The following is a 17,769-nucleotide window of genomic DNA, read 5'->3' as shown; positions in this document are numbered from 1 at the left end:
CTACTCAAGGGACCAGGAGACTCACACCCAGGACTACTGGGGGAAAGGCCAAAGAGGGTCATGGGAGCTCTGCCACTGAGTGAGGCTGTGGCTGGGATGGGAAATCACTACAGGAAGGAGAACCCCCAAATTCCCCTTCTGCATGCAGCCTCTCAGTGCAGCCTGAAACAAAGCCATGACTTTGTCTTAGACCATCCAGGCCGAATAGCAGGCTGTTTTCTGAAACTTAGCATCTATAAGTCCATACCCATAGGCAGCACACATCTGGAATGTTCCCCACCCCATCATCCTAGAACAACCATGAAGCACACTATGGCACACTTGGCACACACATAAATACACACACATACACACACACACACACACACGCAAACCCTACCCGACACACAGCACATGACTGATCACCAACACCCACGAGGGAAAGGAGACGGAATCCAAGAGGCTGGCCTCCTACCTCACATCTTCTCCATCCTCCAGCATAGACAGACAAATTGTGCATTTCTCATCAGTGTCTGACTCCTCCCCCTCTTCCTTCTTGCCTTTGCCATTCTGGGGTCTTCTCTACGAGAAACAAAGGAGGAGCATGTTACCTAGAGCAGACTCACCTGGTGGTCTTGACCCTTGCAGCCTCTTCCCCCACCTCTGTCCTCCAGGGAGGCAGTCTCTTTTTAAGCTCCTAAGTTACACCCAGATTTCTAGGCTCTTCCCAGGCCCTTCTCCCTGCCTAATCTCCACCCCTCCTCCTTGCTGCAGAATACAGACGGTTAAAACCAAATGAACTTTGTTATTGTTGTTCCCGGCAATTCATGTCCCAGGCATAAACTTTACACTGCCCTAGGAGCATAGAGTTTGGAAAGGAATTGGATACCAATGAATCAATCCTTTGCAAAATGGTGGCTGTGCATAAACAGCTTCACCTTTTCTGTTCCCCTTATCCTGTTTACTCCTCCTTACACCCTTTCCAACCTAGATCCCTGTCTCCAGCCTTCTCCTCCACTTTCAGATCCAGCATGCTTCATCCATCCATCCATCCATGCATTCATTCATCTAATTTTCTTTCCTTCTTTCCTTTCTCCCTCCTTCTCTTTCCTTCCTTCCTTCCTTCCTTCCTTCCTTCCTTCCTTCCTTCCTTCCTCCCTTCCTCCCTCCCTCCCTCCCTCCCTCCCTCCCTCCCTCCTTCCCTCCCTCTCTCCCTCCCTTCTTTCCTTCCTTCCTTCCTTCCTTCCTTCCTTCCTTCCTTCCTTCCTTCCTTCTTCTCTCCATTCCTTCCTTCCTTTATTCCTTCTACTTACAAGTGTCTATTGTGAGGAGCTAAAGATGAGCTCTGGCTTGACCACATGAGTATGTTCCTGCTCTGAGATTCTCAGTGCTTGTCAAGCTTTTAATTCTTAGATTTTTAAATTTTTATTTATTTGTCTTCATATCAGACTATATGTTTAGAGCAGTTTTAGTTTACATAAAAATTGAACAGAAAATATAGTGTGTTCCCACTTCCCTCTGCCTCTCAGCATACACAGTTTGCCCTATTATTCGCATCTCACCTTAGTGTGATGCATTTGTTGCAACTGATGAACCAATAATGATATACTACTATTAACTGAAGTCTTCTGGTTTACATTAGGGTTTACTCTTTGTGTTAAACAGCCCTTTGCGTTTTGACAAATGCATATTGTCATGTGTCCACCATTACATACAAAATTGTGTCACTGCCTTAAAAATCCCCTGTGGATCACCTATTCATTCTTTCCTCCCTCTCCTGAGGCTCCTGGCAATAACTGATCTTTTATTTTCTTTAGTTTTAGCCTTTTCTGGAATGGTATGTAGTTGGAATCATACACTATGCAGCCTTTTTATGCTGGCTTCTTCCACTTTGTAATATGCATTTCCAGTCCTTCATGTCTTTTTATAGCTTAACTAGAGGCCTGGTGCACAAAATTCATGCACGGGATGGGGGGGAGGGGTCCCCCCTCAGCTCAGCCTGCACCCTCTCCAATCCAGAACTCTTTGGGGGATGTTTGACTGCTGGTTTAGGCCCGATCCCACAGGGATCGGTTCATCCCTCTCACAATCCTGGAATGCTGGCTCCTAATTGCTCACCTGCCTGCCTGCCTGGTTGCCTCTAACTGCCCCCCTCCCCCACCGGCCTGATCACCTCTCACTGCCTCTGAGTGCTGGCCTGATTGCCCCTAACTGCCCCCACTGCTGGCCTGGTCACCCCTAACTGCCCCCCCACTGCTGGCCTGGTTGCCCCCAACTGCCCCCCTGCTGGCCTGGTCACCCCCAACTGCCCCTCAGTCACCCCTCACGACCCCCCTGCCCAGCCAGGCCGCCCCATGCAGCCCGCTGTTCAGTCGTTTGGTCGTCCCTCACTAACCCCCCTGCTGGCCTGGTCACTCCCAACTGGCCCCCCTCACTGGCCTGGTCACCCCTCATAGCCCCCCTGCCAGCCTGGTCTCCCCATGCAGCCTGCTGTTCAGTCGTTTGGTCGTCCCTCACTAACTTCCCTGCCGGCCTGGTCACCCCACACAGCCTACTTCTTCAGTTGTTTGGTCATCCCTTACCAACCCCCCTGTCATTCTGGTCTCCCTCAACTGCCCCCCTCTGCTGGCCTGGTTGCCCCTAATTGCCCCCCCTGCTGGCCTGGTCACCCCTCACACCCTGCCCCCCCCTCCCCCCGCTGGCCTGGTCACCCCACGCAGCCTGCTTGTTCAGTTGTTTGGTCGCCCCTCACTAACTCCCCTGCCTGCCTGGTAGTAAGCAGCCATCTTGTGAGGGTGTGAGGGTCAATTTGCATATTACCACTTTACTATATAGGATAGTTCATTTCTTGTTATCATTAAATAATATTCCATTGTATGAATGAACCACAGTCTGTTTGTCCATTCACTTATTGAGGGACATCTTAGTTACTTTTAAATTTTTAAATTAAATTTAAAAAATTTTAAACTTAGATTCCTGGCTTCTAATCCTACCTCAGATTCCTGGCAACAATTCTAGAGAATCTACCTCTAGAGGCTTAGGGTAGAGCCTGTGAATATGTGGCTTTAAAAGTTCCCCAGATGATCTTGATGCTCAATGAGAATTGGAAATGCTGCTCTGAAGCCTTAGTTGCCCATTTGTCTACATGTGAGACTGGAGTTGGAATTCTTTTCTGAGGCAAGTCTTAGCCTTCTGTGCAGGCACTCCCCTTGCTCACCCCACTCAGATACTAACATTCATTTCCCTGTACACCTTCCTAATATACCAACTCACAAGTCCACATGCACACACATACCTGGCCTCCTCCCTTACTAATGAGAGGCCACCATCTCCCCTCCTGGTTACACCTGACAGAGGCAAAGAGAAAACCTGGGAAGGTATTGCCGCTTCAGAGCATCTAATTAGAGCAAAGGCTTCTAGATTTTGGACTGTGCCCCTCTGTGGACAACCAGGCTGAAGTTAACTAGACAACCTACATCCTCCCACCCTCACCCTTACTATGCATGCTGGCCTGCTGGCTGACTCACCTTCTTGTACTTGTGGGGGAAGGTGAACCTCTCAATGGTGTTCTGTACAGCTCCTCGAGTCACATTTCCCAACCTGTCCTCAAGCTGCAGCAGCTCCTGCAAAGAGAAAAATGTGGATGTGTGCGCTCGTGTGCAAAGGCACACGTACACATGTGATGAGAAGGAGAGGCACTGACAGATGTTAGCAGGAAGCATTCACACAGCCATTCAGAAGAACTTGTCTGAAAAAGCGAAATATCTCTACTTGCTCTCAGTTTCTTTCTCTTCCTCTCAACCCCAAGGTTCCTCCTGCCCCACTCATGCCCTACCCACCAGCAAGGGAAAAGGAGAGAGGACATGATAAATGATAATAGTTCCTCCACCAACCCCACTGGAGCCAAGCTGGCCAGAGGATTCCCAGACAGAGGGGCAGGCGTACCTCATAGCTCTCCCTCACAGCAGAGATGTGTCTGCTGGGGTTCAGTCCCTGGAGAGCAAGGAAGTGAAGCTGAGGGTAAGGGTAGTTTCGGATTTCATGGACAACCTGTTGGGGAGAAAATGCCTCAGATAGGATTCAAGGCTTCATGATCCCAGCATCCGACTCCTCTTCCCATAACCGCCAATCTACATACCCTGAGACACTGTGGGCAGAAGTGCCATTTTTCCTGCTCCCGGTCTCCCTCACCCTCTCAAGAACCAAGCTTATGCTGGACCAGCCCCAGAAAGAAAAACAAAATCAGTGAGGTAACACCTGGCCTGATGGGTCATTTATTTCATGCCAGCAGGTACTGTTCTAAGCCCTTCAGATAGCTAACGAGTTTAATGATCTCATTGGATTTGCAATGTGGGTGCAATTACTATCCCCATTTTACTGATAGGGTAAATGAGACACGGGCACATTTAGTCAGTGGCCCAACTTATGCAACCAAGCGGCAGAACCACCATTTCAAAGCCAGGCAGTTGGGGAGGTGGGGGCAGAGTCAATTCCCTCCCCCTGGACTCCACATTGTCTGACCCAGATGGGGCAAGTGAGGGCACAACATTTAAGGGGGCACGGTGATTGAGACAAATAATATTTTATTGCAACATTTTTTTAAAAAAATCAAAATTAATATAAAATATCTGTAATGAACAAAATGTCAAATTTTTCAATCCAGAGAGGATCTGCCCCTGTTCTTGTTTGGTGCTGCCTCACTCACCTCCCCCCGACCCAGGTGTGAGTGAGAGGGCCAGGTGTCCAGCATAGCTCCTCGTCTTATTCACTGCATGCCCCTGGCCTGCTACTTAACCTATCTAAGCCTCAGTTTGCTCATCTGTAAAATAGGGATATTACCTCTTCATGTGGAGTTATCGAGAGGCTTAAATAATTCATTTAAATTGCTTAGAACAGTGCCTGGTATGCAGTAAGTGCTCAATAAATGTTAGCTTTTATTCTCAGTAAATGGTGCTTTATAACAGGAACCAGAGGACCCCAGGGCTGAAAGACTGCTGAGATTACTGCCCCGCGCCCCTCATTTTACAAATAAGGAGACTGAGGTGCTGAGTGGTTAAAGGCAGAGGCAAGGACTGGCAGGCTGGAATTGGGGGCAGCAACATGAAGAAGCTGCCTGGGAATAAGAAGATTTTCTTTCTCTCTCTTTTTTTTTTTTTTAATATATTTTATTGATTTTTCACAGAGAGGAAGGGAGAGGGATAGAGAGCCAGAAACATCGATGAGAGAGAAACATCGACCAGCTGCCTCCTGCACACCCCCACCGGGGATGTGCCCGCAACCAAGGTACATGCCCTCGACCGGAATCGAACCTGGGACCCTCCAGTCCGCAGACCGACGCTCTATCCACTGAGCCAAACCGCTTTCGGCTGGGAATAAGAAGATTTTCAGTCTTTTGCTACATTATTGTTGTTGTTGTTGTTGTTGTTGTTGTTGTTAGTTTAATGAAACATCTTCACCTTCATTCCATGCAGCTTGCAATGCCCCCAAACAGAACCTGATCCTTTTGCAGACTCAGCGCCCTGCAGTGAGGAGAAGCCAGCCCCCTGCAGGAAGCTGACTGGATCAGCAGCCAGGCCACCCCTTGGGTCTCTTATGTTCCTCACACCAGTCCTGTGAGGTGGGCCAGGCAGGTGTCTTCATCCCATTTCATAGATAAGTAAATTAACACCCACGCAGGTACTGACCCTGAGAAATTAACTAAGTGCAAGTCATACAGGGTCCAGAGACCACCCTGCTTGCTCTTAGCCCTGAGCCTTTCCCCACACCTGCAACTACCCCATTTCACCCTCCATTGCCCCACCCAGTCCTTGTAGCTGAGCTTCTAGTGCAACAGGCGCTCTCAAGTCAGAGTGGGAGTAAGAGCTGGGAGGGGAGGGGAGCAGTTGGCCTGCCTGGGAGCAAGACACCCAGAGGAACAGGACACAGGGAGCAGGACACAAGGGAGCTGCAGGCCTCAGCCCACCATGTCCCCCAACAGGCAACAGGAATCCATGCTTGGCAGAGCCCCCTACTCACCATCTGCGTGGAGGAGGAGTTTCTGGGAAAGTGGTGCATTCGAGGCGTCGCTAGGTAATGCTGATAGTGCTGAAGGATGGGCCGCACCTGGAACTGAGCAGGGCTCAAGCTGGCGTCCACACTGAGATCCCTGCAGGGACACGGCCACAGTGAGCCACAGGGGGTACTCAGCCATCGGGTTACAGAAGGGACCTCAGACATCCAGCCCATGGTGGAGAACCAGAGTCACACACTGCCAGAGCTGCAAGAAACTGGACCTCCGTCACCCGTCCCCTCGCTTTACAGACCGAAATGAGACCCAGAGAAGAAAGGGCTCTGCAAGGTCTGAAGGGGCTAGAACAGTCAAGACCTCATAAAGCTTTTTGAAACAAGTGCACCTAAGCACCCTTCCCGGACACAGCCCACCCCCCGAGAGAAATGCTAAAAGAAAAATCCAAATAGAGCTGGTCAGGGATTCGGAGCAAAGACAAGGTCCAAATAGAGTGGAGGGGGTAGAGGCCATACTTCAACCACTTGGAGCAAACAAGAGAAGAGGGGCTCAGCTTCTGTGTGTCGGGACCTGTTACCCTGGACCCCACCCCCACCCCACTCCTAAAAGTATAGGAAAATTTATTTTACTTAAAAATTCATTCATTCATGCAACTGAAAAGGAACCAGGGCTCCTTGGGGAAATGGCTAATTTCTGGTCTGGAGCATGAAATGTGCAAAACGAGATTGAGGGAAACATTTTATCATAACTGAACACACTACCAGGGTCATATCAAAACCATCCTGAAGAGGTGGGAACTGGCCAGAGTTTGGACAATTTGCATGTCAATGAGCATCACTGCAATAGATTGAAACACATCAGATGGGTACAAATCCACAAGGTGAACTGACCCTAAAGAAGACTGGTCCCTTTGAAGAATGCTAAGGAGCCAACTCCTCATTTTGAAAACTAGTAAATAAAGTGGTGGTCGGGGGGGGGGGGGTGCAGACAACCATTTATCTTGTCTTTCTTCTATTAACTGAACTTCCGGGTAACCAAGTAGTTGATGAAGGAAAATTTCTCTTATAAAATTTTTCTAGCTAATAAAAGAGTAAGGAATGATTGAACGCATTTTTGTGTACCCTAAAGAAATAAAGGATCTTGCAGGCAAGGATCGACAATTGCTACTAACATCTCAAAAGGAGAGACAACCAGCTTCTGCTGGAAAAAAACAACACCACCTTCAAAGTATTTTTGCCAAAAAGTAAGAGCCGGACCAAAATCTGCTCAAATCTTGATCTGTGGGGAACATAGGACACTGAGGAACATTGTAAGTGATACCACCAGAATGTGACCAGCAGAATCCAGAAAAGGGGAACTACAGAAAAAATACCTGATTTCTGCTTCCAGCCATGATAAATCTATAATGTATATATTCCAAGATTTTCTAACCTGGATCCATGGAACAACTCCTGATAAATATGTCCTTTGGGAAATAAGTTAAACTCTTTTTTCCTTAAATATATAGGGGTGACATTGGTCATATAGGTTTTAGGTGTAGATTTCTATGACATCAGATCTGCATATTGCACTGTGTGCACACCATCCAAAGTCAAATCTTCTTCCATCACCCTTCACCCGCCTCACTCCTCAAGTTAAATTCTTGGAGCCAGTCAGAAGCAAACTTAGAAATTTAGTAGTCCAGCCCCTGTTTCTTTCCTTCTTTTTCTTTTAATCTTTTCCTGAGGATATTATTCCATTGATTTTTTTTAGAGAGAGTGGAAGGGAAGGAGTTTGGGGGGGAGGAAGAGAAACATTGATGTGTGAAAGACATATCGATTGTCTCCTGCATGAGCCCAAACTGGGGCCAGTGATTGAGCATGCATCTGAGATATGTGCCCTTGACCAGGAATCAAACCCGAAAGTCTTTAGTCGGCAGGCTGGCGCTCTAACCACTGAGCGACCGGCCAGGGCTGGCCCCTGTTTCTTCAGACCTATCTTTGGCCTGAAAATTGGCAGTGCCTTTTCCATGTTCCTTGGCTAGCCAGTTAGCGTCACCAGGGTTTCTGACCCTTGCCTGAGCTTATCCCATGACCTGCGTCGGTGAGGGAGTTCCACGGGGCACCCTTGTGTGGCTGAAACTCTGACTCTTTGCAGTCTCAGGGGACCCAGCTTAGTCAAAGCAGCGAAGACACGTTCAGAGAATTCTGCAAAAGCAAAGTTGCAAGGAACTCGGAGCAGAGTTGCTCCAAATCCAACAATGCTGAGTGGGGAAGCACCTCGGCCTTCGGACGAGAGGGATGATCTTCCCAGGTTGGGCCTGGACAGGTTTCGGGATTCCCTCTTCTCATCTCATCAGAAGATTCCTTCCCAAACCCAGGATCCCTGAACAGCGGATGCTGCTCAGACCCTAAAAGAGCCTGGGTCGGGACTTCAGCCCAGGAGACGTCAGCCCTTGGAGAAGCAGTGCCTGCCACCTTCCTGCTTTTGCCACTGGGCAGAGTTTTGAAAGGGGTCATAGAAACACCCCGAAGTCCTGAGCCACCGGGTTACTCAGAATGGTGCCCTGGAGATTTTCATAGACATTGTGTCTCAAAGCAAAGGTTTTATCAGCTGCGTCTAAACATCCGTCTCAACTTTGTCTTCCGCTGCCAGTGGCCTTGGAGCGTGGTGTAGTCTGGTTGCCCCACTGAACCTTATGTTCTTTGCACGGAGCTTGCTCAGAAAGTGTGAGTCAGGAGGCTTCGCTGAGGCAGAGCTCCCTGCAGGAGGACAGGAGGAGGCTCTTGTCCTCGCCTACCCTCCTTCTCAGGTCCAGGTGCCTGGATGTCTCTGCTGGGCAGGGCCAGGGGCGGATGGTAGAGCAGGGTGCTGTCTGCACCGGGGGCCAGAGTTGGAACCACAGAGCCAGGATTAAGTCAGAGGGAGCATGATAAGGATGGAGACACTGGAGTGGTGGCTCAAGGTCAGGGTCAGGTTATCAGGCCAGGGCCAGAAAGGGAGCATGCATCCTGGTTGAGAGAAGCTGCTTGAGTGGAACTAAAATATCCTCAAGGAAGAGGAAAAGGTTGGGGCTAGACAAGGGCAGGTGAGGTGTCTTAATTCCTGAAAGAATTTAGGGCGGAATTCAGTGGTTTCTGATGCTTCTCTAACGGAAAGGGGGTTACAGACACTCTCTCCCCACCTCCCCCTCCAGGGCTCCTCTCGGAGGTGGGAGTAGCCCTCCTAGAATTCATTTCCTGCCATCTCATTTCCAGACCGAGCTTCTCCTGGCAGGAGAGGCCTCCCTGGAGAAGAGGGGCAGGATGCCATCAGCAGGATCGCAAGTACTAAACGCCTCTGTCACTCACAGGAGGCTGGCCCTTGTGGAGCAGAGCTAATTACAAGGGAGGAGAAAGGGTCGCCTCCTCCTCTGGAAAGCGCTTCCTCCTTGGGAAGTGGGGACTGAACAGGGCGAAAGGGCCCAGGAGTGGGCTCAGGTGGGCTCAGGACAGGGGCCTCCCAGCATGCCCTGCTGGGGCACGGACCAGCCTCTGGGCCTCAGTCTTCAAGCTTCCCCAGACCAGCAGGGGTCAGGAATGCAGAGGGATTGAAAGGAGGGAGGAAGGGGAGGAGATTTGGCTAAATAATCAGAGTGGCCAAGGGCAGTGCCCAGCTGCTCCTCCTGACTTCTCTCCGGGACTCTTACCTGTGTCACCTGTCCAGCCCCACTCGCCACATTGGACCCCCTGTGTCCTCTCGGATCGCTCAGGGTGCACAAGGGCTCTGGGTGTCCATGTGGACCGGATTGAATTAGATTGGATTGACTGGATGCTGAGGGACAGAATTCAATCCAAACTGCAATTAAATCTCCCTGATTTGAATTTGCTAATTAGAAAAGGCTGAGCTGAACTCGGCCGCCATGCAATCTGTCTTTACGGGGAGCGTTCAATTTGACAGAGTGTACCTGAGAACCAGCAGGGGCTGGGGACAACAGAGCAGGTTGAAACAACCATTTCCTGTCTTGGGAGCACCGTTGGCCGTCAATCAACCAGAGCTATCCTTTGGAACCATTCCTAGGTGCCAGGCCTAGGTTGCTCCCAAAGCAACCCTGGACTAAGCCAGTCTGCGTGACTAACTGGCTGAGAAATGGCACAACTGCACATCTTTTTGTTTAGTCTATCCTTCCCATTGAGGTTTTTCTGTTATTTTGTATATTTGTTTCTACATTCTTTAAAAAGAAGTTTTTTTGCCTCAAAGTAAGAACATCACAAAAAAATCCCTGGATACCCTTCACCCAGATTCCCCAAGTGGTAACAGTTTACTATTTTACCCTCTCTCTCTCTCCCTCCCTCCTCCCCCCCCCACCCCCATACACTTCTTCATGAATTTTTTTCTGAACTATCCTATCTAATAAAAGAGTAATATGCAGATTGACCATCACTCCAACACACAAGATCAAGATAGCTGCCCCCATGTGGTCAAAGATCCTGCCCCCATGTGGACACAAGATGGCCAGCAGGGGAGGGCAGTTGGGAGGGACCAGGCCTGCAAGGGAGGGTAGTTGGGGGCGATCAAGCCTGCAGGGGAGGGCAGTTAGGGATGACCAGGCTGGCAGAGGAGGGAAGTTGGGGGCAAACAGGCTGGCAGGGGAGCAGTTAGACATTAATCAGGCTGCCAGGGGAGTGGTTAGGGGGTGATCAGGCTGGCAGGCAGAAGTGGTTAGGGGCAATCAGGAAGGCAGGCAGGTGAGCAGTTGGGAGCCAGCAGTCCTGGATTGTGAGAGGGATCCCAGATTGGAGAGGGCACAGGCTGGGCTGAGGGGACCCGCCCCGTGCATGAATTTCGTGCACTGGGCCTCTAGTTTAAAATAAGTTTCAGGCATGACGCCCTTTACCTCTAACTACTTCAGGGAACTGCACGAGTTTTTCAAGTGTTTGGGAGTTCACATCCAACCTGAGTTTCGATCAGCCCTCTCCTTAGCTAGAACAGAACGTCTGGTGGGACCCAGGATCCAAAACCAAGCAACACTACATCCCAGGGCAACAAAGACCTCCGTCCCACGTGCAGGATGGCAGGAAGCCTTCACAGCGGCCCAGCGCCTATACCACCTCAAGCCCTCTCCCAAGCTTCTCCCCCAAGTCCTTGCCTCCAATCTGGCTGGCTGTCTTCTTGCTGGCATGCCCTGGCTCTTCTCTGTGGATTACTTGAGGTTCCCTCTCTCCCAGAAGCCTTTCCTGACTCTTCTTTCTGCCCTCCTCCCAAGCACCACTGCTTCCTAGCCCTCATTGAGCTTAGGAAATGTTTTGTATTTCTGCCCCCACCTTCCCTGCAGGAGCATGAGCCCTGAGCCTCATCTGGGCACATGGGCACCCAACCACATCCGAGCTGACTGTCAGGACCGGGACCGGTGGGGACAATTTGGCCCTGAGAGTGGCGGGGGACAGGGGCACAGCCTGGGGCTTGAGGACCAGGTCTCCTGCACCACTCAAGGGAAGGAAACAGAAACTCCGTGGGTTGGGCAAGACCATTCACCCTCCATCCCTCTCCCAGGGATCAGAAAGACTCACCAGTCAGTGCCCTCAGCCAGATACCTGGGCTGAGGTGTCTGGAGTTGGTGGCCGAAGTCGAAGCTGGGGTAGAGTCGGTGGGGGTGGACAGACACACGCTCCTGACTCCGCCTGCACCAGAAGGGAAGGAGGCCCATGGCGTCAGGGCTGCCCAGGCCAGCCCAGCGCCCAGCAGCTCTGAGCAGTCCCAGCCAGCCTACAGAGCAGGAGCTTTGCCCCTTGTCCCAAACTCTGAGGAAGCTTCCCAGCTGGACAGCAGCCAATAACTCAGACACTCCTGTTCTCTCCGGCTGCCCACTGTACTGAGGCCTCTTCCTGGGTTTGTCTGCTGCAGGTCACCTGCCCTTCCTAGGCTCCCTGTCTATTCTGCTCCCTCTCCACTTCCATGGTCCTTGGTGGGCTGTCTTCAGGACACTCAGATCTGCCTCCTGTGGGCTCTCCCACCTCTGTGCACCCTCTGTTCCCCCCATGCTCTTCTCTCCTTGACCCTTCTTCATACTCTTCCCAGCTTTGACAGCCCAGGTCAAAGCCACCTCCTACATTGAAGGCCTCCCTGAACAATCCAGTCATGGTGAGCCCTTCTCCCTCTGACCCCATACAGCACTCACCCCTACAGTTATGGATGCTTATGGCCTTAGAGATCATCTAGCTAAAAGGTTATCAAAGTGTGCCGCAGCCCCCCTGGGAATCCTCCATAGGGCTTATGAGCTCAAAACTATGTTCATAATCATTCTATGATGTTTTTCTTTTTTCATTCCCTCACAAGTGAGCACTGGAGATTTCCTGTAACTATGTGACATGTGATTTGCAACAGAAGAGGACATGAGAACACAGTTGTCCTCTATTAAGCCAGGCATTGAAGAGATTTGCAAATATGTTTTTTAAAAAAAGAAAAAGGGTCACTCTTCTTACCACATTAATATATAACTATTTTGCAAAAATATATTATTGGTGTTAACATATAATGAGTTTGTGGTTATTTTTAAATTAATTCATAAGTATTTTTTAAATTTGTTTTAATTTCGAATAAGTATCAATAGTCATAACCATAAACACAGAAGCTTGAGAACCACTGATCTAGTCCAACTCTTTCTCTTGACCGTTGAGGCTCCTGAGGGAAGTGATTTGCCCAGGATTCTCCGGCTCCTTCAGACCTTTCGATTAGTGACGTCTAACTTTACTCTCCATTTGGTTCATCGCTGGTCTCGCCAACAGACCAGGGGCTCGTTGAAGGCAGGGCGGAGCCAGCATGTCCTTTGATTATTCCTTCGGGATCTTGGGTCTTAGAACCAGGTGGTCAGGAAGCTAGTGAGGACATGGAGGGTGCCCCGTCAAATCGCCCCCAAGGTGCAAACTTCCACTGCAGGCATCGGTGACCACCAGCTGCCCAGCTCCCGTCCCCTACCTGGGCAATGTGACAGGGATGCACACTGGCCACCGAGGGAGCCCTGGGGAATCAAGAGAGCTCCCACGGCCTGAACGAATCCCTCTCATCTAACTGAGCAAACGCTGCCATGGCACAGACCCACTCAGGGGCTGCGTAGCGACTGCCCTCGGTCCCACCCCAACCCCACTGGCCACCAGGAAGCACCCACCTGGGGTGCGAGACGAGCCTGCGGTGCTGGGCTTCCAGGAGCTGCTGCTGCAGGAGGTATTGCTGGTGCAGGGCCTGAGGTAGGAAGGAGGGACCTGTGACATCCTGGAACGGCAGGGTGGGCAGCGGGGTCAGGGACTGGTGCAGGGCGCCGCTGTGCTGGTGGGCCGGGGCCATGTGGGCGCTGAGGCCCGGCTGTGACTGCACGGGGTGGGCCAGGGGGAAGTCGGGCGCGAGCTGCTGCGGCTGCAGGGGGCCCAGGTGGAAGTGGCGGCAGGAGGTAGCGTGCGGATGCTGAGACCTTTGAAAGGGGGCACCTGGAGAGGCAAGGACAGAGAGAAGACCCCGTGAGGACCAGCGCTGCGTCCCTCCCCCACAGATGTCGCCTCCACCCCGGGGACTTCCTGCAGCTGCTGAAACTCCAGACCTTCATTAGGACACAGCAAGGTCATTGCTTTTATGTCCATATGGTCATCTTGAACACGCCAAAGAAAGGCCCCGTGCCTTCCATGTTGGAGGAGAGAGGGGTGCTTTCTTTAATGAATAGATAAGCATCCTTTAAAAAATTAACACACTGGTAAAAGGGGTTTTAAGGTCCCTGAGGCAGACTGGCTTTCTTGAATTAGACCCCTCCCATGCAACCTCTGACCTCACCGCCATTTCTAATAGATGCCACATAGAGAACACTGCGTCCAGCCTCGCCAAGCTCTGAGCTCCCCTGAAGCCTTGGCTAGCCAGGACCCAGCCCATGGGACCCTCGTTTCCAGAGAGAAAACAACCAGAAGTTGTTTTCCATGCAGTTTTAAGAAAAAAACAAACAAAACTAACCACCCAAATATAATTAAGTGGTATGTTCTAATATTATAATTTATTTAAAAGCAACCATTTCTAGGAATAAGCTGGGCTCAGGCAACATCTAACCGGGTCTCCGTTACTTTGCTGAATAAAATTGAGCTTGATGACAAGCAGGCCTTATAAATTCCCCAGGAGCAGAGATGTAGCTCCCGGCACTGCAGGCCTCGGGAAGGCCGGGAAGGGGACTTGGCCGGACAGGAAGGCTTCCTGCTAAACTCGGCAGGTTCAGCTCCTCCCCAAACCCCACGGAAATGGGAGCAAAGAGCAGATAAACAGATAGGACAGAGGGAATAGGAAAGGTGACATGAGTAGGCAACAGGTGTCAACAGATTTTTGGAAGCTGGAAAGCAGATGGGGAATTAACAGAGACGAGAAACCAGAAACCAAGTTCTAACCAAAGGGGTATTCAGCAAGAAGGGGAGGGGGGACCTTGCTGAAAGGGTCAGGGATTGGAGGCGGTGGCTACTGTGGAAGGCAGGAGAGAGGGTGGAGCTGAGAACAAGTCATTGAGAAGCAGTCTGGAGCTCCTCACCCTGGCATTTTGTGGGGAAACTGAGCCAGAGAGGCTCCCATAGAGGCGGGCAGGGCGATGCACATGCTCAAACTGGAGGGTTAGGCGAACGTCTATGAATGAATCTTTGGAAACCCTGCCTCTTCTGCCACTGGGTTCTGAAAGAGCTGCCACCCAGGCACCCCTCCCCTGCACCCTCCAGAACCTTAGACTGGAAACTGGTCCCAGAAAAAGCTCTAGAGATGCTTTTGGTTGGGAGCACCCCAATAAAATGGCAGGGTCCCCAAGTGGCCACTCTATAATGAGGCCAGGAGACACCCATTCAGGGACCCCCATCTCTCCGCAGCCCTGCGTCGCATGGGGTCTGCGAAAGTAGCAGATAATAGCTGTTTTACTTGGTCTCCAAGCCCAGAGGAGTCCTAAGGGTGGAATCTCTGTCCCATGACAAGCCAATGATCAGTGACGTCTGAACAACACTCACATCCCAAAATGCCCCATCAATAGACAACCTACAACTTTTCCCATTAGAGTTACTCCTTTGGGTTAAAAAGTAATCTGCAGATGTCCCCGATTATCCTAACCATTTATATTTCCCCGGGGCTCAAATGCCATCGATTGCAAGGTTCACCGGGAGCCAGGTGACATTTTTAGGGAGTCGAGAGAAGGGACAGACAAACAAAGCACTAAAGTAACAAGTCAAGTGCAAGACCCAAATCCGTTTCAGCATGATGAAGCAAACACGTGCATCTTAGAATTCAGGAAGTGGATGCTGACTGCTAGCACCCCCTCAGAGCTGGCTGGGAGCAGCACCCTCAGGCCTGGGGAGGTCCAGGTCCAGCCTTGTGCAGCTGGGGCAGGGAAGCCCACGGCGCGAGCCTCACCTGATGCCCACCTGGCACACGGGATGTAAGAGGTGTTCTACCAGTGCCCGGGGACTGGTGGCTGGTTCGTGTCTCATGGGCAGGGAGCCCAACAGACTGACAGCTGGAGAATGAGTGGATCAGGAGTGGGAAGAAACCATAGGGCTTCACTGCAGGGAAGGAAAGGGAGAAGCAGAGGCCTCGGGCCCAGGGCTTCGGGCAGGTGGGTGGAGATGACAGCGACAAGGTCCCGAGTCTCTGGAAGGTTCACTGACAGAGGGGAGATTTGAGTCTATGCCTTCTCTAAAAGCCAATTGTCGATGGGAGGGCGAGGGCAGAGCCAGGGAACTAGGGTGCTTAATAAAGCGAGGGGACTTCCCAAGGAGGAGGGTGGTGCAGAAAGGGTCCAGGACACCCAGAGGGCACACAGGCCCATCTGGGGTTTCTTCTGGACTGAGGATGAGGGGAACGGAGTCCAGGGGTGCAGAGGAGCCTCAAGGGGGCTTGGGCAGGAGCAGAGAGGAGCCAGGCCAAGAAGTCAGAATGTCAGAGACGGTGACCTGCAGATGTCCCCGATTAAAAGTAATCTGCAGATGTCCCCGATTATCCTAACCATTTATATTTAGAGAGGCCTGCAGAGCCATGAGGCTTAACCGAGGCCTCTCCAGAGCAGGGAGACTCCTCAGCAGCGGGAATGTTCTAGCTGTCTTCTCCTCTGAACCAGTGCGGTCACCCCAAAGTAAAGTGGCTTCCTTCTCAAGACTCCAGGGCTGAGAGCAACCACCTTGAAGCCCTCGGATGAAGAGAAGAAGGAAGAACAGGACACATTGTGGGGCAAGGACCAGGGTGGGTGCCTCCAGCAAAAGGCCGGCCCAGAGTCCCAGTGGCAGACCCACCCATCAACCAGGGCCAAATTGCCCCCCTACTCCCAGGGATGTGGGATCCTGGGAGAGGAGGGTGGGAACCAAACCCTCGAGGTAACCAGGGAAGCCAGTCTGGCGTGTCCCATCCTCCCCAGGCCAGTTCTCAGGGTGTCAGGTTCCCCACTGTCACTCAGCTCACTGACCCAGCATCACTCTTCCTCACAGGTGGAGGCAGAACAGGCCTTGGGAAGGGGAGAGGGGCTGGGGGAGGGCAAAGGCCCCAGGATGGTGTGGGAGAGGGGATGGTGGGGGGCGCAGCTAGCTGGCAGGGACCAGGGACCGAAGGTGAGGGCTTGTCAATGCTAAGCACTTCCTCGAAGGTAGGGCTGGAGTCAAATGTTACTCCTTTCTGAATTCCAGCTCCCAAGTTGCGAAGAAAACCAGTCTTTTGAAAAGCAAACATCTGCCCACAAGAGGCCATTGAGGAAGCCTCCGCCACCAAAGCGGCTTTCAGAAGCAGGCAGTGGCCAATGTGAGGGCTATGCCTCGAGGTCAAGGTGCTCCCCTTGCCATCAGCCCTGGATGGGACATGGCACTTCTCCAGGCCCCGTTTTCTAGGCATGGGACCCATATTGATGGCACTGGGTCACATGTCCGCTGAAATCTCTTGGCTGCATGGGGCCACAAACACCTTCAGGCCAGGCCCCTCATCTTCCCGGGAAGATATTTGTGAACTAAATGCTGGGACAGCCCCCAGCTCCCACAACTGGGCAGCCCAGACCCAGATCTCTTGCCTGTTGAGATTCACTTTCCCTCTCTCCTCTCCCAGACCCCAGGGCCTCGCCTGCCTCCAGGCCCACAATGGCCATTGTCTGCCCGGTCCTGCTACCCTACCTCACTGAACAGTTGCATCCTGTCCAACCTCGACTCCCCAGGACAGATCTTAACTCAGGTGTAATCTCCCAGTTGGATAGACTGCCCTCTCCACTGGACTGGTGGCATTTGCCTGTGATATTTGGCATTTTTTTTTTTTTGTGGACACATTTTATCTCCAATAATAAGTGGTTAAGGGAGTGCTTTCAGGAATGCAGTAAATGTCCTTTGTTCTTAGAGAGGCTTAAGAATCTTCCAAGAGGGGAGGGAGGAGGACATGAGAGAATGAAAGAGAGAGGAGAAGGAAAAGGCAGGGGAGGAAAATGGGCAGGAAGGAAAGAAAAGGAAGAAAGACCTCCATTATCTTAAAAATGTTAAGTATAAAATTATTAGCTCCTAAGGAAATATGGTTCTTCATGGGATCATCAAATATTCCAGCTGAACGTGGCTCAGAGATCGTGCAGCCTTCACTCTACAATGAGGACTCTAGGGCCGGGAAAGGTAGGTGGCTTGCCCAGTGCTCTTGGGTGGTTATGTCTGAGTTGTGGCTGGAGTTCAGGCCTCCTAGGTCCCAGTGCTCTCCCTTCCCCTGCCATTTCAGGCCCCCCTTCCTCCAAGCACCCAGACCCTCATCTGCCCACATACATGTACACGTGGTACTTCCAAAGATAAATCCTCCTGTCCAGAAATGGCATGCCAAGG

At 51.4% G+C, this 17,769-nt stretch overlaps 1 protein-coding gene across 1 annotated transcript in view; it reads right to left on the bottom strand.

Moving 5' to 3' along the window:
• Positions 1–17,769, bottom strand: part of ARK2C (arkadia (RNF111) C-terminal like ring finger ubiquitin ligase 2C) — an 82,934-nt gene that overhangs the window by 196 nt on the left and 64,969 nt on the right. Inside the window, exons 2-7 of the mRNA XM_008157976.3 lie at positions 13,107–13,422; positions 11,512–11,622; positions 5,995–6,124; positions 3,925–4,029; positions 3,507–3,602; positions 455–561 (exon numbers count right to left, since the gene is read on the bottom strand). Coding sequence (XP_008156198.1) covers positions 455–561; positions 3,507–3,602; positions 3,925–4,029; positions 5,995–6,124; positions 11,512–11,622; positions 13,107–13,422 — 865 coding nt within the window. The remainder of the gene's footprint in view (positions 1–454; positions 562–3,506; positions 3,603–3,924; positions 4,030–5,994; positions 6,125–11,511; positions 11,623–13,106; positions 13,423–17,769) is intronic.

Source organism: Eptesicus fuscus, chromosome 12, assembly GCF_027574615.1.
Source record: "Eptesicus fuscus isolate TK198812 chromosome 12, DD_ASM_mEF_20220401, whole genome shotgun sequence".
NCBI classification, from domain to species: domain Eukaryota; kingdom Metazoa; phylum Chordata; class Mammalia; order Chiroptera; family Vespertilionidae; genus Eptesicus; species Eptesicus fuscus.
This window is presented reverse-complemented; position numbering and strand designations above follow the sequence as displayed.